Raw genomic sequence first — 23,533 nt, forward strand, 5'->3', positions numbered from 1 at the left:
CCGAGCCCGAAGCCGCCATTTTTGATAAAATAATTGAGCAAAGGGTGCGGGCCGAAATGTTTCGCAAAGCTCTCCCACGCATCTAACAAAGAGATTACGGAGAAAAAAAGAGAAAAAAACATCCTGGTGTTCCCAGCCAAAAAAGAAAAATACTATTGCTTATAAGTTGCTCTTTTGTAGCTCAATGAAGTTCTCAATTATGGTTCATTGCATCAACTCACTAATGTCTAGGAGAAACAACCAAGATAAAGATGAGATAGCATTCATGTTTTTCAAAGGATCATTGTATCAGCTTTGTCTCAAAAAAAGGTCACAAATGAGACAAATTAGGAATTTGATGAGACATATTTGAGTTCATATTGAGATCCTACTAGAATCAGGAGACATAAAACATTACTAACGTCTAGGAGAAACAACTGAGACATTGACGAGATATCGCTCATATAATTTTCCACCTTAAACAGTCATTGTATCAGCTTTGTCTTAGATATTTCATCTACAGTTCCTAAATAAAAGGGGTAAACTGGTCTCAGAAAAATTTGATCAGAAACAGACTTTTTAATTGCTGAGAAAATCTGAACACAGTTTAGGAAACATCTTCTGAAACCCACGAGACTATTAGGCATTTTTCCTCAAGAGAAGCAGGAAAAAGTGTCCAGTTTCTCCATTTAAACTCATCAATATCTAGGAGAAACAAATGAGACACTAATGAGATCATTTGTTCTGTTTTCCACCTCAAACGGTAGAAGCAGCAACTATTTGGATTCTAATTGCAGAGGAAAAAACTAGAAACAGATAAATCATATACATTCTCAAATTGCAAATATTTGCACACACATTTACTCAGAAATATGAGTGCTGGCGCCAAATGTGTAGTGTTTTTTTTCGAAAATGTGTTGATTTATTTCTCTGGCATTTTGTGCTGCTGGCATACAGGAATGAAGTCAAGTTTGATGAGGCTCTAAGCATATTTAAACGCCTCTTATGACTGCCACTACACCAGAGACAGTCACGTCATTACAACTGTCACTCACAGCTCTTTACAGCGTGTGTGTGTGTGTGAGAAAGAGACTCAGGGTTACTAATGCAGGCCACATGTATAAGTGGTGCTGATGTCTCGGGCTAATAAAACAGCTGCGCTCTCATTGGCCCTTGAAACGGAAAGCTGAGAGGGGGAAACTAGAAATCAGAAACAACAAACAGTCACATCCAACCCAAAAACACTTTAACATGCCCACAAACCGCAAAAGAGAAGAGGAACGGAAGAGATGGAGGGAAAATGCAACAGGCCCAAATTGAACATTTGCCAGACATGATGGAAAAAACGGCGATGTTTTCTGTTCTGTTTTCACATCCACGCTACCATGTTCCTCCCTGCGGACTCTGAACTGCATTTATGAATTATCTGACACTTTTTCTGACAACAAGAGCTCGGTGGAAATTTCAAGGCCTCTTTTTCTGACAAGCACGAATATCAATATTTGAATATGTTGCCGATTTTTCAAAAACTTCTCTTTCTTGTTCGCGGATGCACCGGAGCAGGGTTGAGTGCTTTCTTTTTCGAATTCCCTCAAGGGAGAAATTCAATGCGTGTTGCATTTTATTCTGCTCGGAGTGGCATCTGAAACTCGCTTCTGATGAAGTTTACTTCCTTCGACTGCGAAGACAGACCCGTCCTGGTAAATAATGATAAAAACACGAGAGCGTCGATTCATAAATTGACACGGCAAAGTAACGTGCCTCTTAGAGATCGTCGTAAGATATGCACGTCTTTGTGCACGCTCGCATTTATTCTCCGTTTCTGAGGAAGAACGGTCGACTTAATGTTTACTTTGCCGTACAATCTTTCGTTTCTCTGACAACGTGAGATTCTGAGGCTGATTAGAAAGAACTTGTTAGGACGGGATCTGAAAAGCGCTGACTCCTCCTGCTAACAAGCAGGTGAAAAAAAGCTATATAAAGACAACAAAACACAGTCATTAACATTTATGAGTGTTGCAGGTGTCAGTCAAGATGTGATATTAGAATAAAGTAATTTAATTTGAATGCAGAAGGTGTGCGTGCATGCGAGTGTGTGTCTGTGTGTATGTGTGTGTGTAAGCCTTCGCTTTTTAATTTGCATGCCGGAGATTGTTTATACGGATCTTTAATAGGGACGTCAGCTCGCTGGCAAACGTTCTTGAGCGCAACAAAGACAAATGTCACCGTATTTTCTATGAGCGATCATGTTTAATAACATGCATCATTAGCGATGGGATCAATACGGATGTAGCAGGCCTGTTCAAGCAAAACAAATATGACGAGCTGTAACTCCTCCTTCCTCTCTCAATTTATACCAGCAGAATTATGGGATACATTCAGCCGGTGATTTATGTGTGAATGAATGTTTGCTATAAGTAACGAAACCTGGATTACGAGGAGGTTATGGAATCCTCTTACGAAATGTATTTTTTAGTGCGCATAAGCAGATTAATTCTCTCACACTTTTTGGGTTTAATCAGTGACGTACAATATATAGTGGCCGCAAGCCGTGTAAGCCCATTTGTACGGGTTTTGAGAAGCGAGTTGGTATGCTCCTCGTACTCTTGTTTCTCTTCTCCTCCTCCTTCTCTTCTCCCCCCAATGTGTGTGTGTGTGTGTGTGTGTGTGGGGAGGGAGAATCTCTTAAGCTTCTCACAGGCCGCTACCCTGTCTGATTCGGTCACTAATGATAGATTGCCCTGCCCTCCCCCTCTCTTCCCCTTTCACTTTCTCTCAGCGCTGGTGGAGGACTAAACCTCGACCCCTCTCTCCCGCCCCGTCACCCCCGCGAGCTGCCTGTCTGCTCTCTGCTTAGACATCAGCCCTCCGTCAGCCTGTGGCCATCTCGTTTTTCTCCAGTCAAACACTGGGGCTTCAACAGCAGCAGCACTGCGGGGCGGCCCTACACATCCTGAAACAACATCACATTTGTTTTGCCTCGCTTTCTTTTGGATTTTTTGGTGCCCACAACTTGTGGTTGAACAAAACGGGGTTTTCAGTAATCAATGCTGATGTCAATAGAGCATGGCTGCTGATGCAATGCCAAAATTTATGAACATGAAATGCACAAAAATTGTAAATGATTTGTATAGTAAAATATTAAAACTGTGTTATGAATATTTTCCATAAGAAATTAAACAGTTAAAAAATAATAATAGTATGGAAATGTTAGAATTTGAAAATGGGAATTACTACTTTGATTAATCTATAATCTCAAAATGGCCAAATTTTGTCAATAATGATTTCTAGCACACTAAAATCTCAAACCAATGATTAACAATATTAACATTTTTTTTCCAAACTATAGAAAATATTTTTTTAAACAAAATGTTTTTATATTTTGGAAATGTTTTAAAATCTGAAAATTGTTACTATTAATTGATTAACCGTTGTCAGCCGTTATAATAATCTCAAAACAGCCAAATTTCGACCAATTACTGCTAGCACAGTAAAATCTCAGACCATTATTTAAAATCGCAATACAAATGTTTCAAAGTAAATATATTTACCCCCTTTTTTAAAAAAGTTTATCCATCAGCATTGATAGAAAATCCATTATCAGTTTTTGCATAATCGTTTATCAGCCAAATGCCACAATCCCAAAAAGCCACAAATATCGGTCAAATCAAGCTTTCTTTACACACTCAAGCTGATTATATTAGCACAAAATCACTAACCATTACTTATGCATCTTTGAAAAGTGATTGAAAGCAGTTTATTATCCAATGCCAGTGATTGAAAACAAACACAAGCAAGAACTACCAGCTACAAGCGGTGACATTTAATCTAAAAAAAATGTCAAATATCGGCCGATTAATCAGTTTAGACGATAAATCGGTTGATCGCTTGTGTAAACTGACAAAAACAAGTCTACTTAATTCCACACACTGTTCAAACCCATATGATTATGTTTGCTACGTAAGCACATACTCACAACCTGCACACTGCTTAATTCGAGGTAGTGCTTGTGTCCTCTAATAACAGAGCAGGAATTGGTTTGGCGGGGTTGATATCCGGGTGTCTATCTGGAGTGACGAATCCATGAAGCATTTCAGACCATCTCCCCTTTTCAATTTCACTCGGTGCCTGTGAACCAACATGGTTCTGATGCCTTTCACCCTTCAATGGACACACAGCCACCGCTAATCAGGATTACATCCTTCAGTCAACAGTGATTTCAATAAAAGAAAAGAGAGAGAGAGAGGCGGGAGAGAGAGAGACAGAAGGAAAGAAAAACAACAAAAATTATCATAAATATAGGAAGCTTGAGCTGGACTGGCGGCCCGGTTGTTGTCGAGATAGCAGAAGGTGATTAAAATCTCATTCGACGGGAATCCGACTGAGGCGCGCTGGTCAAATTGTGGAGGAACACGCACACATGCACGCGTACACACGCGCACAAACACACACTCCCGGTAAAGTGAAGATGATGGAACTCGCCCCCGAGTCGCATCTGATTGCACATGCACACACAAATTGGCACAAAGTAGATTCATGAACAACAAATCATTGCAGGGGGAGCCTGACCTCTTCAAAATGAGCCTTTGTTACAATCATTTCAGTCAGCGCAGCCGCCACAAGGTGCCTCATACTAATTTGCTGTCTCCATGAGAGAAGATGTGAAAAAAACGCGTTGCCCCCCAACAGGTTAACACGCTAACACGCTCACCTTTAAATGGATGTGACGTGTGACCTTATTCAGGGTTTGAATATCGAGCTAATAACTTCCTTCGTGAAACAAATTACCCAGTCTTGGCCTAACATTATTATTTTCTGTATGTTTAAAGAGACGATATTTAACAACAGCGCTGGCTGTGAGCGAGAGAGAGTGTGTGTGCGCGCCGTCTGACTGTGTGTACGGTTTAATTACCACATCGGCACATGTGTAACTGATGCAATACCGCTCCTCGCCGGTGAAACCCCTGTACAAACACACGTCACTTGGAAAACTCTTCCAAGATGTGTGCTCGAAAATTGGAGAATTGCTAACATGCAGGAAAACGAATATGGACTAGCTACTGCATGAAGCTAATAAACCGCTTCGGACTGGCGGGTTAATGGCGAGACCACAAAATTTGGACTGGGGACCATGGTTGTTTTAGCTAAGCGTCATTATCAATCCCTGGAGAGAGCGTAAGCTGTAAAAGTGCAAGTCAATGTGTTCATTGTCCTTCCGTCAAACAAGTGGACGTCAGTTTGGTGATGGCAGGATCGGAAGAACTGTGAGAGCCGACTTGTTTTCTGAGCAATTAAAGCGTTCGGCTCAACAGGAGAGAAGGTGAAGTGGTCTGCCATTAAGCCTAGTTAGAGGGGTCGTAAAGCTAACCTGTTGAGGGACGTGAGTGAGTGTGTGTGTGTGTGTGTTGAGGAGCTGTCTGGATTGTGTCAGGTTGTCAGGGTTGGCCACTTTAACAGAAGGAAGTTAAGGCGGTGACCCACGAGGCCAGACACTTTGAGGAGATAATGTCCAAGTCTTTCTTTCGCTGCCTTTACCTCTTTCCCTCTCTCTCTCTACCTCCCACAGGCCAATTAAAGCCTCGACTCACGGGAAAACTTGCCCAGGACTTCCTCTCCCTCCTCTTCCCCCTGTTTCTGCTTAGCAACGTCTTGTCAACACACACAGATCCATGGTATTCTCCTCACTATCACTAGCAAAACAGTTTCAATCGACTGTTGGAATTATTACGGTATTAAAAACTTGTTCTGGACATGTTTGCATGTTGCGAGTAGAACTACACTGTGTTCCATTCAACTCTAACTTTCAATTGGAAAAGTAGAAGTTTGATATCTGAATTGGGACTTCCGATTGGAAAACTCAACCAATAAATTCAGTTTGGCCAAAATTTGGTGATACAAATGGAGATGTGCCCTACCCATAATGATTAACATTATCAAATAAGATGCATCAACTAATCAGTAATATGAAGCAGGTTAAGCAAACAAATTACAGAACCATTTTTTTCCTCAAAACTTGGGGTCAGTTTTAAACTAAATACTTTTATTCAGCAAGGATGCATGAAATGCATCAAAAGTGACAGCATAGAAGAATGCTAAAAACGTATTATAGTTTCCACACAAATATTGATCATTATAAATGCTTCTTGAGCAGCAAATCAGCATATTAGAATGATTTCTGAAAGATCATGTGACACTGAAGACTGGAGTAATGATGCATAAAATTTAGCTTTGCATCACAGGAATAAATTACATTTTAAAAAAGATATTTTAAACTGTAATAATATTTCCCAATATTACTGTATTTTTATTTTTATTTTTTTATTAAAAAAAAAAATCCAGCCTTGGCAAGCATAAGAGACATGTTTGAAAAACGTGAAAAAATCTTGCCGACCCCAAACTTTTGAACAGTAGTTTATATTATGCAGGTATATAAATGGAACGCAGCATTAGCATACCTGACTTAGCTTGTGTGGATAAAACTGGCTAAATCTGTTTACATTGTTGTTTTTTCTGGCGAGGCGCTCGTTTCAAAAGCGTACTCTGCCCATCGTGTTGGCCAGATGGAGAAACGAAGACAGAGGCATCCATCGCAGCTGGCTCTGATTACCGAGCGTCTATCCGTCCTACAGCATCTTAAGTCACGCTTTGAGATATTACTCGAAACCAGGAAGATCCAATGAAGCCCAAACAGATATAACGTTCCAGACTGACTCGATCAATACTTGTCATTTCGGCAGCCAAAACTTTGAGCGGCGCAACTCTGATTCTTTTTGATAACGTAAACGATATACAAGGTAACAAACGTGAATGAGCTAATTCTTGCTTCTCAGCGCAAGCATCCTGGTCTTTACTCAATGATCTCCATCTAAACCCCTCACAAAAGAGCTGAAGGCTTTGTGACACTCTCACATTACACACATGTGAATATTTGAAGTGCTTTCGCCACCCACCCTCACCGAGAACGATTTGCTTTCCCTTTTCTCCCCCTGGTCTCACTCTTTGGACAAGCACGTTTACGCCTGGAGGATTCGAACACAAACCGAGTGTCATTTGTCCTTCAGTTCTACCCACCCAAGTGGTGATTAGTTTGGTTTAGCTGCTGGCTAAGAAAGCAAACCAATACAGTAGACCAAACAAGAGACCCGATGCTGGAGGGCAGAGCGACGCTCTGATTGGCTGCTCTTCATTATGTCCAGCTGGAAGGTAAATAATCAACAAACACTCAATGAGGGACAGCCTGTTTCAGCCCACCACCTTAATCAACACTTAAGGAATCAAATTGGATTTGCCCTATCAGAGACAAATAGACTCCAGATTGTGTGTGTGCGCCTCTCTCTTTCATTGTAAGAGTGTCAGATATTTATCGTTGCTAACTCAAAGCGGAAAACTACAGTGATGCATTATTTCTGTCCTGTTGAACATAATTCTTATATATGTAAAAACCAAAAAAATAAACATTTAAAAAAAATGCTATACATTTATATACAATACTATATAATAATTCACACACATGGGTTTGTACTAAATTTTGCTTTTTGCACTAAATTAGATAGATAGATAGATAGATAGATAGATAGATAGATAGATAGATAGATAGATAGATAGATAGATAGATAGATAGATAGATAGATAGATAGATAGATAGATATTAAAAATAATAAATACTTGTAGTATCATTCCGTTTTGGCATGGTTTGTGATAAAAAAAAATAAACATTATAAATAAATAAAATAATATGAAATAAAAAACAATAATAACCCTAGACTTGTCTCTTTCAAAACATGGTTTGTGTTACATTCAAAATGTTTTGGGGTCGAAGATCATTGCAAAATGCTAATAACGGCCTTGGCTAGCAAAAATCATCACACAACACCACATTATTTACAGCCAGTGTTCAGTGCGCTTTGTACCAAGAAGTTTTTTTCTGAAAAACAAAAACAAAAAACAATTGATCACTATGATTTTTCCCATAACAAAGTGGAACGGCTGAGTTTGAGCAAGCCAATGCAAGTATAAACTAAAATCTGGCTAATATACAGTACACAATGTTTTTACATCAGTATGCGAGGTGGACACGGAGCCTGTGTGCGTGTGTGTGTGTGTGTGTGTGTGTTGGGGCTGTTCCACTGAGTAATCCTGTAGGTCTGGCAGAAGAATGCCATTTTTAAAGACATCCCTTAAAATCTGCACCCTACTGAGGCCAGTGGTTTCCTCTGTCATTACAGAAGTGTAAACTCCTGGATGTGGTAGATTGAGGGTAATTTCTTACAGATGCAGAGCCTCCTCTGGCTCTCAACTTGGAGATTTAGGGAGAGAGGAGATCCAGCCAGGACTCGGACTAGCTGGTCCCAATTCAAGATATACGAGCTCTGACGATTGAGTCACTGCAGACACGTGCAAGCATGAATCTGTGACTGAATGCAGGTGTATATTACTCATCACGGGCTTATCTGAAAATTATATTATTGTTATTATACACAAATGACCATGACATTCTATACCTATGTAGTCATTGGGTTTGGTGATGGGATTTGCACACACACCCAGACAAGAGGCCCAAAACATCTGTGGTCATCTTTTATATTTTTTAGTGCCTTTACTGCTTTTTAAATGGCAGAGAAAGAGGGGATATAATTGAAAAGCAATTAATAACCCTTGACATTTCGCTTTTAAAACATGTTTTATGCCAACCCTGCTATATTCAAGGTCCATTTTGGGGCAAATATCAAATATCAGAACAAAAATAACAGTCTTAGCTAGTAAATATCTTTGTGCCCCATCACATCAATTGATCTTGTCTGTATTTTCCTATCCTTTGTGCCAGGAGCTCTATATAAAATAAAATAATAATAATAGTAAATATTTTAATTTAAAAAAATGTTTAGATAATATTAAATCATTAGTATTATTATATAAGGAAACAGTAAATAGGGAATTGCCCGCCATTGTCTGCCAGCTCCTATAGGCCAAGCTCTGCTGTTGTTTTACATGTGCTACTGTTCCTTTTCTCGTTCACTGAAGGGCAGAGGTACCATACTTTTTCATTCAGCATATTGAGCAGGTCTCTGGACCAGCCAGCCAGCGGTTTTATAGTTAATCAATACCAATCCATTCCCAGCCTTGATGTTAAATAGGGATCAATACAGGCAAGCTGTGACTGGATCTGATTTCAATTGGTTGGCCAAGCAGTGGGTTTTAATCTGAAGCTAAATCAGACAGGAGAACATAAGTCAGGTGAATTACAACACTCCTTTCCCAGCACCAGGAAACGCCTGTCATATTTTATCATCACAGTCTGGGCAGGTTTATTCACCACCTATGTTTTTTATTTATTTATTATTTTGTTTCATTTCCACGAGAGAAAGAGATACAAGCTGTCGCTAAAGACTAGCATACAAAAAAGACGAGAAAATCCTATTTCTCAGCTCTGACAGAGTGGGAACCTGCGAGAACGCCTCCTTTTTTGTCTCTTCTTAAATGATTGATTCACAGAGACCGGACAGATCGATAAAGTTCTTAAGTTCAGTACGCTTCCCGACCAGAAGATCATAAGGATCACATAATTTCTGAATTAGTCCAGCTGATTCGCACAGATCAGACATCTCGTGCTACAAAGAGGCCAGTTATTAACGACAGAGAAGAAGAACTTACCCAGGACTTTTTTCCACTACTCTTTGAGGTGTATAACCCGTAATACTCTCTTCTCGTCCTAAATGTTGCCTCTTGTCTTCAAAAAGCCACCTTATCTATCTGCAGCCGATGAAATAGCAAGCTCTCCGACGAAAGACCTGCCATGTATTCCTGTAGATAAGTGTTGTCAGCCACCACACTTTTGCTAAGCCCCCTGAAATCCCACTTTCAGGAGCGAAATCCATAAAACTCATCCGACTCTAGCGGATCTAATGAAACATGCTAGCCCCTATAGCACTGATTGATCAGCCAGCGGTCAAAGCCCTGGCCTGGCCGCCCCGGTGTCCCGCTCCTCTTGTGGTCCATCTATGATGATAAATTAGCATTAGATGGAGCCTAATGAGTTTACTAAACATTTGGGATTTGCACTAATAAACTGGCAAGCTAGCAGGCTAGCAGTGAGAATGAGCAATCCCCGAGCAGCCCCTTATCTGAGGGACATGACAGTTAAACCACACGTCCAATCTGCCATCGATTCATCATCCTGGCGCCATCGTGCATTCTTCACAAGAGGATAATTACGCAGCGACTGCTTCGAAAATGCAAGTGTTTTACACCGAGAGCGTGACCTGGATGTTGCATGCATGCCATGGTATTTACATCTTTACCATCTTTTGCTAGCATTATGCAGTAGAAATGCTAAAGAAATGGAGCAAGAGGGAGTCTTCATAATGACTTTCTAATGCACATGCAAATTAAAAATGCTTGCGGCATCTGTCAGCAATAAGACACAAACTAAGATTTATCTCAAAGTTTGATTTAGCCCACATTACAACGTACAATCACGCAGCTAAACGGCCTTGCTTTGTGCGTGCAAACAATTTAAGAGTTAAACAAATATTTAGCATGGCTAATGATATTCTATCAAGTCGACCTACAGCAACAACAATCAATCAGCATCGCACCCCATATTTAAAACAATGTAAATTAGCAGCAGCTTTGAGCCGAGTAAACGGCTGATGATGTGTGCTGGATGGCAGACGGGGTTCTGGACGCTGTAATTGCTGGGAATGATTATAATGAGGGTTTGGGAAACTTAAGCAGAGACTCACTTATAATGATAAATAGCCTTGAGCCAGTGCGTGAAACGGGCGGCCTAACCTTTCAACTACACAGCTCGCTGCTGACTTCTGGGCTCGAATGTTTCTGATTCCTTTTCGTCTAAAATGTAATTCAGACTTCACACAGGGCAAGTGCACGCACAGATATCCGTCCTCCAGCGCAATCGAGCAATCTACCCTCAAATGTTCATGTGAGATTCAAAAACACGCATGCGATATCAGCAGAACCGATCGGTGTCCGATAATCTTTTGACAGAGGGGCCTATATTTAGAGATAACTTGTCAGCTTTAATAAATGATAGTTATTTGCTGCAGTTTTTTTTTGAAGGTTTCAGAGCCGATGGCCCCTCCCGGGAGCCCATGGGACGGGCGACGGCCAAGGCCCACTGCCTCTTGCGGAGAGATGCTGATGGCGTGTGCCCAATGTCCAGATCGCTGTCCTGCGACCTCAAATTGGCGCGACCAGCACCATGTCCAATACAATCCTCACACTGTTTCCTAACCTAATCTCAGCGGTGTCACACGACAGATTGCCACATTCGGAAAAATGGGAATGGAGGTTGGGTGGGTGGCTGGGAGGGGGTGGTTTAAAAAGAGAAAAGACATGGGAGCTTTGTGTTTTTTTGAAAAGAGAGAGATCGGAGGGACAAGGAACGGATATTTCTTCCAAGAGAGACAGCGCACACTCAACACCCTGATCTGATTTACAAACTGCTCCTAATGGCAAACAAATGTTGTGGGTGTGTATTTGCGAATAAGAAAAAGAGAACCGTACAGATCTACCGAGCCAACATCTACCGCAAACCAAAAGCCAGTTATCATGCTTTTACAGGCTAAAACACACACTGACATAGTGTTGACAGAATCAAACAGGACGCTCCATAAACATGCACATGTAAAATAGACAATGCGGCCGAAAGGAAACCAAACACGTCAATTTAATTTAGCACGAAAACATTCTGCTGTGCCGCAGCGCCCGGGAACTAGAAACGACTGCAGAAGTAGTCAAAATAAAAACAAACATTTGATTTAAAGCATTGTTAGCTATGTGCGCGTAAAGCAGATCTGTTTTGAATCCATCCGTGGTGTGAAGTTGGAGCAAAACAGGTTGTGCTGTGGAAATGGGACACGTTGACCGCATTCACAGAGGGAAGCGTCATGAACTTCGGACATGCATTCCAGTCAGTCCTTCTTAAACCACAACTGATTCAATTTTCCCGGTTGTTATTCAAAAGGAACGTGCACCCGCGCCGGGCTATTGTGTGACAGCACACCCTCTCCAACTGCCCGGGGTGAGTTTTTGTGCACATCTTGCATGCATGCGTGCATGTGTGTGTGTGTGTGTGTGTGGGGAATCACATTTTTACATGTCTGACGATAATCGTGCTTTATGCACGTGAGTATTTGTTGCATGTGAATCCATGCGTGCATATGCATTTGTGTGTGCGTGTTGACACGCTCAGCGGGGGTTTTCATATAGCCCAACAAAAGGGGAGTGTTGTTGCTTTGTGCGCTCAATCATATAAAAGGGGCTTTTTAAAGCACATATGTCCCCTCCACGGAGTCCTGATTAGACTCTCAATATCTCCACCAGACACACGCACACACACAATCACGCTGGTTGTTGTAGCAAAACTATCATTTTCACATTTCTCTTCTGCTCTAGCATCCACAGCTTTCTCACTGCTAAGAGTGTGTGTGGATTTCGTCTGTCACTATAGACTCCTCGGAGCCGCCGTCTTCCGGTTACAGGGCCCATGCAACATGTCTTACAACAACACAGTGCAGGGTTCCCTCCTGTCTACACATGCTAGAGCCATTTCCCCCTTCCCTCTTCAATCCTCACACACAGACCCACATGGCATGAAAAATTAAATGCACACATTGCCATTGCCAGTACTATTAGCATGTAGCAGCTAAATCAAGACCATTGATGTTTCTACACTAACAGAGAATCCTAACTTTATTAATTAATAGAAAAACCCTGATGATTTAAAAATAAAAGTTCCTCTCCTTTCACAAACCAGAGCTGGGGGTTAAAAATAACAAAACTATACGATATAAATACAAATTGAAGCCTATATTTTTTGCTTGCCACCTGATGTCAACAAACTTGAATGCAAAAGTGCAAAATTATGTCATAGGAAAAAAAGCCTTTCTGATTGGCTAAAAAAAAAAAAAAAAAAAAAAAGTGTGACTGAATGTCACAGCAACAATGTCTGTGATTACTCTCAGGAAGAAGAAAAAAGTTAACTTATTGCAGAACCTTTAAAAAAATAACGATTCCTCGATGGTTCATTGCAGCACTTCCGAAGTTTCTTTTTCCATTTTATTAATCTTTTTTAATTCTATATAAGGTTTTTTGAGATAAAAAAAAAAAAGTTATTAATTAAAAGTAAACTAGCAACACGAAGATCATGGGTTTTGTTATATAAACTAATAAAATCACTTTGGATTAAAACATCTTCCTAATGTAAATGTGAATATAGTTTGCTTACTAAAAAAATTGTAAATGTTTTTTTTTCCTATTGAAATCAGGCTGCAAAACTAGCTGGGAGCCTTATTTTTAAAAGTATACAAGAAGCAATGATTATTTTTTCAGATAGAAGAGTGTTTACTCTGTCCGTAGAGGACATTGTTGTGGAGAAGCCTGCTCTTGAGTTGTGTGCTGTCGGACATCTGCTAGGCCTTGACCCACTTCTACGTGTGAGCAATGTGTGGCAGCGCTAAGGTTTGGCTTTTTGACCGCAGAGGCTGTTTCTCATTTTCTGTGTGAGTGCGAGTTGAGTGCTAGCTGCCAAGGGCAGGTTAAGCTCTCTGCTTCTCCCCTCCTGTAGATCTGGCATCCCTTCAGTTCCTCGCATAAAAGGTGGCAATCTTCATTAAAACCTCTTACAGACAACTGTCAGTTATTCACAGTTAGAAAGAGCCAGCTGTTCTCACTCGCTCGCTCCCTCTCTTGATCCCTCTAGTGAGACAGAAGTCACTAGTTCATAACAGAGGAGTTTAGAAGCATAGTCGGTTCTGAAGAGTTTCAAGGTGACAGTGTCATCCACACTGCACGCAAAGGCATTTTTGTATATCATTATGTCGAGGAGACTAAAGAGCAATTAACAAATAATTACAAAAGATTTTTGGTCTACATTTCAAACAAGCCGGCATAAGGAGAACCTTAAGTATGCTAATGATAAATCATTTGCATACTAGAAAACACTTGCCTTTTTTCTTTCCAGGTTTTTTTAACAAAATTCTCAATGTATTAATGCAAGCTGAATTAATATTTAAATGCTTAACTGTTTATGTATTCAAAGAAAATGTGACATTTAATTTATTGCACAAAATAAATTGTGCCAGAATCAAATTGCAATTGGTTTGTCCAAGTAGGCCGGATGTGAAAACAATGGGTCAACCAATAACATGACTGCTTTTCTATCTATGACAGATAGGGGGAGTCTTTAAAACCTGTTTGAATTCAGTCATTATTTTTGCAATTCACTTCGCTGCCTCTAGTGGTACAAAAACGACACTGCACCTATAACTAATGCCCTAAACATTGGACGGAGTGCACCTAACCTGTGCCAGACAACCTACACCAAAGCAATACACTTGCAAGTATCCTAGTATAGCACTGTGTGACAGCATGAACACTATTCTGGTGTTAGTTTTCATCCCGTAGTGGAGATCTACACTCTGCTTTCACTTTGGCCACTAGTGGACTTGCTCATTGAAGGAAAAAGCTCTCTCTCTTTCTCTCTCTCTCTCTCTCTCTCTGATGTTAGCAGAGGGTTTGCTGACTGTCTCATAAATAAGGAGTTGCTGTGCACACCTGTGTACCTGCGGCAGTGAGGCTGTTACCTGGCCAGAGATATATCTGCTGTCTGCAACCTCATTAATCAGGTCTAATGGAGCTCCGGCGCTCTCCTCCTCTCACACGTGTCTCTGTGAACATAAACACACATATACGTGCATACGCATCCTCCAAGACTGCTGTGGCTCTACTGGAGGTACAAGGACTTTTCGAATAAAACATTCATACACATACACGGTCTGTTGAATTTCACCTGGACAAGGTAATATATAAATAAATAAAAATATTACTCTCGTGGCTGGAGGCAAAAGCAGCAGTTCAAGTGCCCTCTACCGTACCGCTCTGTTTCACTCATCCTGCATGGTTGTATTTCCTATTAAACAGGAAGTTCGGGCAGGACATACTGGGGGGATTGTACTTCTATTTGAGCAGGGCTTAATTTACGTCACAGCATTATTTGCTACTTACTATACTAGTCAGAGTCATGTGACATCAGGGGGAGGGACATTCTCATTCCATAGAGCATTTGATTGGACAACAATTTGGATACTATCAGAGAAATCTGCACAAATGGTACCTTTAGGGCAGCTTGTCACCGGCAGAGTACTCTTAAAAAGACAACTTTGTACCTTATCTCCCTCTAAAAAGGGCATAGGATTTTAGTGTAGTAATGCAAAACCTTAAGCTACTGCTATGAAACGTTTAGCTGTAAATAAGGTACAAAGATACTCTCTCTCCCTAAAGTTACAACTTTTGCATATTGTTCTGAGAACTGATATGTTGAAAATGACAGCTCAGTTTGGTTCATTAAATCCGCTAAATGTGAATTTTGTCTACGTTTAGAAGTGCATAGAATGTCTCAAAGCTAATAAACAAGGACTAAAGCCACAGAACTCCCCACAAGGTGGGTAAAACAGGCCTTTCTTTGGGAGGAAAAAGACAGGCCGGGGAATTAACACTTAACACGGGCTTAATTACGGCACGCACGCGCCTGTGAAAACCTGCCATTCAAGAGCATTGGTAAATAAACCTCTCTTTACAGGTGATCCAAATGTGTCTCGCTCAGACAGCCCTCTGTTCCAGCGCTGATATGTAATTAAAATCATCTCCAAAATTCTCCTCGACAGGACGGGCCCGAGCCAAAAATGTAAATGACATTAAGGGAGACAATGAATTGAATTTTGTTTAATGTCCCTTTTGCTGGTGCTAATTTACATAGCGCTTTTCCAACAAAAGCTCTGACCTTCTAAATGCTGGCATTTGCTCAGCTCTGAGAGCGGGCCTGTGCGCGGATGAGAGGGAGGAGGTCTTTTTAAGTAGCCTGGTCGGAGAAGATACAAACAAAAGGGCGAAAAAACTGAGGAACGATCTGTGTTGGTTTTTAAAGATTAAAAAAAACCCGCAACAGGCGGAGTACGAACACAATTTTTTCCCCGGCATATGGCTCCAGGAAGACCTAGCTAATAACCAAGTGTAATCCCTTCTGGAAAGGTCCTCCTGTACGAAAAATTAATGAATGTTTAGCTAAATCAGCATCGGGACCCAAATACCACGCGGTCCGAACAGGTGCAGAAGCCTCAGCGAAATGAGCTACATAAACAGTCCTGCTACACAACTGTGTACTCTGACAAAAAAAAAAAAAAAGTCAATGTCATGAATTATTCAGTTGAGGGAGGGGGTTGGCTGTCAGAGGTCAGCATGTCTTGACCTTTCTGACAGGAAGTGAAAGGGAGATCGGTTGGCTAGGAAAACCCTGATCGCTCTTGAGTCGGAGGGGTATTATTAGTTCTCAGACCGATACGGGGGTGGTAAATGATCCGACGCCTCGCGCTTGACATGTGTGTTCAAGACATCACCTAGAAGAGTTCGAGTCTAGCCGTAGAACTCCTCATTTCTGAGGCTCAATCTAGCTTTCAAAAAATACCAATGAATAATCTATGGCAAAGCCGGGTCGGGTTGTGAAATATTTAAAGATCCGTCGAGGTTGAAATTTTGTAACAGCTGTGAAATACAACCAAGTTTTTCTCGTTTTTTTTTTTCTTCTTCTTCTCCTCGTGAAGAACCTAAAGCTGCACCAAAGTCCAAGAGAAATAGTATAAACAGATGTCTGGCTTGACTACAGGAAAATAGGACACATTTGGAATGATAAGTCTCCTAAACTCCATTGAAAATGCCAGAAGCGAGCGGGTGCCAGTTATTGTCCAAGCCCGTGCCAACGAGCAGTATGCCTGGCCCATGTGCCATCTGGGAGAATGTGGCTGAAAACGTTATTGATAATGGATCACCAGATCTTCTGGTCACCATAGCCCTGTTTAGCAGAACATTCTCTTCCTCTGTCTATCTGTCTATCCATCTATCTATCCCCAGTCTACTTCCTGTGCACGCAAATGCTTGTTTATAAATGGTGACTGAGCATGCATGTGTCTTAGCTATGCATAAAACTCCCTGGTGTACTGTAATGTTCCACTTTTTCCTCAGAGACCAGGAAAAAAGACGGACCTAACAAGACATAACCCCACAGGATTGGTTTTGTGATTACAAATTAGCTTCATATCATACACCCCACCTGCACGAACGCTTCAGTCATTTGAGGTTCGTGTTTCCGTGCGTTCCGGGCTCTCCCGGCCACCTTGTTCTCTGAGCGTTGGATAAAATCATCTGTTCACAGTTGTGATATGCAGACAATGCAGTCGGCTAATGAAGCACATCTGCTTTTGTGATCCAACAGAACAGATCGCCCCTCTATGAAAACGATCCTCTCGAGTCTTTCAGACGCCTCACAATCAAAATGTGAGCTTTTTTATCCGCCGTTTCAACCTACCACAATATCCCTCCTTTTTGCCGAGTATCAGACCTTCTTTGCGCTGTTCTCCTTTTCCTCTTTTACTAGTGTTACACATATTGTTCACCAGATTGAAGCACAAAGCGCCAAGACATCCGATCCATCCACCTCTATTTAGCCACAACACAAAGCCCAGCAATTTACGGGAAGAGTCAATGCAGTAAATATCAGTGAAACCCTGTTATAAAGTGTTTGTGTTTTTTTTTTTTTTCTTTTAAAGGTAAATACATTGTATAAGCCATGGCCGGTGGGGAGAATCGACTCTGACTGCCTGAGACTCTTTTCAGGATCTGCTAAGAGGAAGTGATATGTGTTTTATCTTCTGTTCAGAAAACCAAAACAAATCCTCCTCCTCCTCCTCGCCGGGACTCCTCTTTTCTTTTTTTCTCTCGCCCCACTAGCTTTTCTTTCTCCTGCGGTTGAGTTACAGTGAGTGCATGAATGTCGGTCCTGTAACTAATTACTGTTCGCACACTGTCAGAGCTCTTCAGCACGTCTGTTTAAACAAGCTAATCATTTAATGCAAAGATAACCAAGGTTGCAGGGATTGATTCACACTCTTTGAGAATGTTTATAGAAGAAGATGTAAGGAATTCATATTCCACTAAAAAAGGTTAAATAGGGGCTCTGGTCCAAAAGCTAGTTGGCTGCCTACATAGGTAACATTTTACAGCATCATTATGCTGATGGGAATGCATATTTAGCATTGATGCTACCTCATAAGACACCACGTTTTAGCCAAATTGTAAGGCAGAATTGCTTATTCATGGACAAGAAAATCCCAGAATGCAATAAATAACTGTAACATTTGTGAAAAATCAAAAAAGTATAAATGAAAATGAACTATTGTATGCTTATTAAAGCATTGTGGAATTAGCTTAGCAACATGTTAATGTTAAACTCCCCTCAAATGTGATTCAGATGTCTGTTGCTGATGGTGTACAGCATTTATTGAATGCTGCCTAAAGCAGAAAACAAGACAGCTTACTAGGCTTCATAACAGAGCGATGGATTGTGATTTAAATCAAATATTGATTATGAATAAGCTACGTGGAAGAAAAGAAAACTTCTACTCCAAAACTGAATCAAACAGCCTCTCCTCACATGAACCAGTTCACTCACATTATCGTGTATTACGGCAGGGTTTCCACATTACAACCACATGACGTGAGAGTGGGAAATGCTCAGACCTCCAAACATGCAAGCACGGCCATAATTTCGACACGCAGGGCATGAGTCCTTTTTTCCGACGCTTCACACACTTCATGTACGGTGAGTGACAGCGACAACTGGTCACTGCTATTTGATTACTAATAAGAGAGATGTTCCCTCTGTCAGATACCAAACATTCCCCGCTAAGCAAACAGCTATTTCAGCAAGTCAAACATTAGCATTGCTATCCACTGGTGGCGCATATTTCGTTCCCGGCTTTACCCATCATCTCGCCCTCCAATCTAATTTCCCACTCAGTGGACAGGCAAGTTCGTGATCGGGAGATAACTTTGCAACAGCTACGGTGAGAAAACAAGAGAGAGAGAGAGAGAGAGAGAGACTCTCACTGCTGGCACTGCTTGCTGGTTATTCATGGCTCTTTACAGCAGATGGAAACAGAGAGACTCCTGGCTTTATGGAGCAAGGTAGGCTTGTTCTAGCTCACTAATCTCCAAGAGGCCCGGACTCCAGCAGCCAGCGCTCCCTGTCACATTTACCGTTTCAGCCGCGAGTCCAAGAACTGCCCTGCCGTAATCCACGTACGTGCTGCCACCACAGGGATAATTGGACAAAAAGAAGAAGTGTAAGTCTCGCCGAGTAAGTGTAACCTTGAGCCAGACTCACAAAGAGAAACATAAGCTGCAGAAAAAAAAAGAAAGAACGTCAATTACCCACTCGGCGGGAGCCGGTGTGTTTGAACACGCTTTCCCTAATGTGATCAACATGCAACCGCCAACAGCCAGCCCAGAAACATTACTCATTTCCCACCGGCAGCACTACAGAGCGCAACGTAAAGACGCCTTTTTGCCTCGAACATGCACGTTCGGAGATGCAACGTTACTGCTCAGCTGCGGCACGCAGTCGTGCCACAAAGCCAGCGAGAGGCAGTGCACTGTTTACAGAGAAGATAAGCAGAGCAGTTGTTAACAAATTACGATGAAAGAGTTGAGAATTTAAAGCCAAACGCTCTCTCGATGCGGCGAACTGCTTGCAAGTCTCGAGGAAAGCACTTCCCTGACAACTCACCAGCAATTACGCGGTCCCTAAAGACACCCTGCGTCAACCCACCTGTGCGGCACGCCGCACAACAACACGGGGCAAGCCCGGGCCAGGATGCTGGGCCGCAGCGCCCTACACTCACAGGAAACAGAAAGATAGGCTTACCTGTCGATGATCACGGGGTCTGAAGGTGTTTCGTTCCTGTTTCCGCAGCTTTTTTTGTCACAACACCGACTTGGGGAGAAGAACACAGGGAGAGAGAAAAGGAGACATGAGATGAGATATGAGAGAAAATCAGCAAACAGCTTGCATGTGTCTTTCGTCTCCGAGCACTGTGTGTTTCGATTTATTCATCTGACACGCTCTCTCGTCCTCTTTTCTAGCTAACCGCCGAGGTGTTTGGCGTAGGTTCTGGCTGAGCCGGATGGTGTTGGTGGCTGCGGTTCTCGCAGATGCGGGCGGCGGGTAAACACGGAGCCCGGCGCTGTGGCTGAAGGAGGGAAAACAGCATGTTTTTGGTGTTTGTCTTAGTGCTGAGAGGAGGAGAGGGGGTGCCAGGAGGCTGGGAGGGGGGAAAGCTCTCTCTCAGCCCCAGCTTTTGTTTACCTCTAATTGTCAAGCTGTTGTGTCTGGAGAGGATGCAAGATGCCACCTTCAACCAGGATTTCTGTGGGGCACTTATTAATTACCAGCTCAAAAAGCCTCCATCAGTCTCCTACAATGTGCCAATGCCTCCATTTTGAGGCCCTGAAGATGCTTCCATTATGCTTTCTTTAATTAATGTTGAAATTACAGAGGAAAAAAAAAAAAAAAATGTTATGCCTCTTGAATTTAAAGAAGCCCACTTGTATAATGGTTACATGTCTAAGTGAGCCAAATTAACACCATATGGTATGGAAAACATGTAAAGCTCCTTAAAGCTGACAGCTAAAGTGATTAAGGTATGTGGACCTCTGCTTGGGACTCGGAAACGCATCTGTGCGGTTTTGACGCAAGCAACAGAGTGCGATGCGAGTAACTTTCATGTTCGTTAAACGAGGCTCTTAAAAGTTTGAAGCGTTATTAGCTCGCGCGCAGAAGGATGTGGCGTGACCCCTGCGCACGGTTCGGATTCCTTTCGGTGGATATGGTGGAAAATGGAGTGCTTGCTTCCATAAGCGTCGGGTTCTCTTTCTGTGTAGTTATTTTATTTATCGTCATTTTTCTACTTTTAAAATAACCACAGGATAAGGATTTCTCTGTGGCGTGTGCGTAAAAATCAGAACAGACAGAATGGCGCACGATTAAAATGCTGAGGATGAAAAGCCACTTTCCAAAAAAAGGCCCGAGTGCGCACACACGCGTCTGCATTTGAGCCGACCGCTGTGTGTGTGAATTTCAATTCATCCTCTATAGTGTTAAAAGTCCAGTGAAATCATTCATAAGTCCAATGTCACCAAATGATCCGGTCAAATTTGCGCTTTTGAAGTAGAACTTCTGAAACTCGCAGAGCAGGGCGCAAAGCGAACCGTAAATCATTACGCATAAGCCGCCTGACAATTCTGAACATTTGGATTCTTTTCAGCGTATCCAGGCAGATCTATTCAGGGATTCATTGATTTTCTGTAAGGCTGATGCTCGGAGGCCTGGATGGGCCTACATCATGTGCGTTACGCATTTATGAAAACATGACAAGACATTATGGCTGATAAAATTCAATTACGCAGTCAAATGAAATAGTTTATAATTATTTGAAAATGAAAAGGATGTTTTTTTGTTTTGTTTTTTTCTTACCTGCACATAATTTCGTGTGTGAGAAGAACTCGGCACATTTCTGGGTTTTTATCTTGCCCTTCATAAATAATAGCCTTGAAATAAAAGTCACAGTGAAGACGTTTTAAACAAGTGGATAACACATCAAATATAACATTTAAAACATTAAATATAAAACCGCATTTCTCCAGAAAAATAAATAAATAAATGAATAAATAAATAAAAATAGGCTACTACGAAATTAAACATAAAATAATAAAATGTGGTTTTATGCCACAAAGTTCAAGTTCATCAATTAAAAATCAACAAGAGAAGGTGCGTAAATAAAATCCATTTAGCCCACATACATTGTTAAACAATGTTTTATCTGTAAACCAACACACATGCCCACATTCTAGATAGAGATAACCTTTGTGTTATTAATTTGCATAAATAAATATGATGTTTGAAATGAATATCAACACTTGGCCGGTCATTGCGATGACAAATTATACCACATGCATATCACTTTAGAAATGAAGAGTCGCATATGCTTCTGTTTAGATCTTTGCGCTATTTATTTGGGAAATGATAATAGAAATCACATAGATGTCGCTTCTCCGACGCAGATGGCCGCGGTAAATAATACTCATAACCGTACACATCAACGCGGTTATAATCTGCAGATATTTAGGGGTAGAGTGCTAATGGGCAATCTGTTGTTTATTTTGAGCCGCTAACAATGATTTTTCTTTAGATAAAAAGCGGTGTCGGGGGGTACGCTTGAGTAATTTTTGAGCATTGGCTTTAACAGATGGCGTTTGGAGCTGTAGGTGCGCACGGGCCTTGGTGCTTTTTGCGCGTTCTGTCTCACTCTCTCTTTCTCTCTCTCTCTCTTTCTTTCTCCCTCCCTCCCTCCCTGTTTGCCCTGCTCCCGTTATGATGTACTGTGCAAGAGCGCACTCCAACGCGTCCTTCCGTGGGATCCGTGGGGCGCGTTGGAGTGCGCTCTTGCACAGTACACCATTGCAAAAAAAAAAAAACATTCAGTTTTATATAAATACACAGTAGGCCTATTATTGGTACACATAAATGTATGAAAATCCAAGCACTGTTGTATACACATAAAACTGGAAAGAAAGAAAAAACGCATACATACTGTGTGTAAATAAACACGGTGCAAAAATAAATTGCTTTAAATATATGAGAACTTATTATAAAGTATAGTAGCAATTAGCTCCCTTTTGAATTTTAATTTGCCAGCTGCATGCTGAATGCAAGCGTTGGTTTGTATTTCTGATTACATTAATTCTATTAATCATTAATTCTATTAAGAAATATCTAGCAAAGATAAAATTAAAACCGTTAGCCCAAATCTAGAAATTGCGAATATCAAAATAAGCACTAGATAGATTTGATCAGACATTGCTTTATGTGTCCTTATTTATTTCCCTGCCTCTCACTGAAAATATACTGAAAACCATAAAGTGGCTGTTCAGCGCCATTGACTCTTTGATCATGTTCAGCTCCATTCAAAGGCGCCTCAGATAAAACCTTCATATTTTCTCTCCTGTGAAGCCAAACGATGGATAAACTACAGATAACAAGAGCCTCAGAATCAAGCTAAAGATCCGCCCTGTTCTTTACCATGAGAGGCTGAAATGGACAATGGAAACGAGCTGAGAGTGATTTCAGAGAACATCAGAGTACAATATGAACTCAAGTGTCTGACTCACGCCTGGAGCTTTATTTTTATGCCTTTAACCAGATCTGATTACAGCACAACAAAAGTCAGTTTTCACGTGCGACTGCGCGATATAATGGCACACTAGAATTTAGTAACTGAATGCCAATTAACAAATATTGCACTGCCAGATTAAAGAAAAAAAAAATGCATTTTTATTTGATTTTATATCACATACAAAGCAGCTGTGATATAATTTTTTTACAAATAATTTTCATGCATTATAAATTATCATTTAGCATATGAGCTATATATTGTCTCAGATTAAAACACGATTAAATAATAATAATAATTATAATAATAAAACAGCCTAATGAGCGCAATACAGAAATATTGGGTTTGACAAATATGCTCCATAAGCGACAGCACGACTATAATGTGGCTCATAAGAAACTAAATTATAAAGAAGCTTAATAACACTTTAGCTTATGTTCCCTTTATCCTCAGTATTTCTTTATTATTATTAT

The 23,533-nt window shown here is 41.1% G+C and overlaps 1 protein-coding gene across 26 annotated transcripts in view; it reads right to left on the reverse strand.

Annotated features, from left to right (window-relative positions):
• Positions 1-23,533, reverse strand: part of ebf3a (EBF transcription factor 3a) — a 109,610-nt gene that overhangs the window by 73,688 nt on the left and 12,389 nt on the right. For all 26 annotated transcript variants that reach the window (XM_058792916.1, XM_058792919.1, XM_058792918.1 and 23 more), the window contains 2 exons: positions 21,365-21,438; positions 19,757-19,825 (listed from right to left, as the gene is read on the reverse strand). In XM_058792916.1, the coding sequence (XP_058648899.1) occupies positions 19,757-19,825; positions 21,365-21,438 (143 nt within the window). The remainder of the gene's footprint in view (positions 1-19,756; positions 19,826-21,364; positions 21,439-23,533) is intronic.

Source organism: Onychostoma macrolepis, chromosome 12 (assembly GCF_012432095.1).
Source record: "Onychostoma macrolepis isolate SWU-2019 chromosome 12, ASM1243209v1, whole genome shotgun sequence".
Lineage (NCBI taxonomy): Eukaryota > Metazoa > Chordata > Actinopteri > Cypriniformes > Cyprinidae > Onychostoma > Onychostoma macrolepis.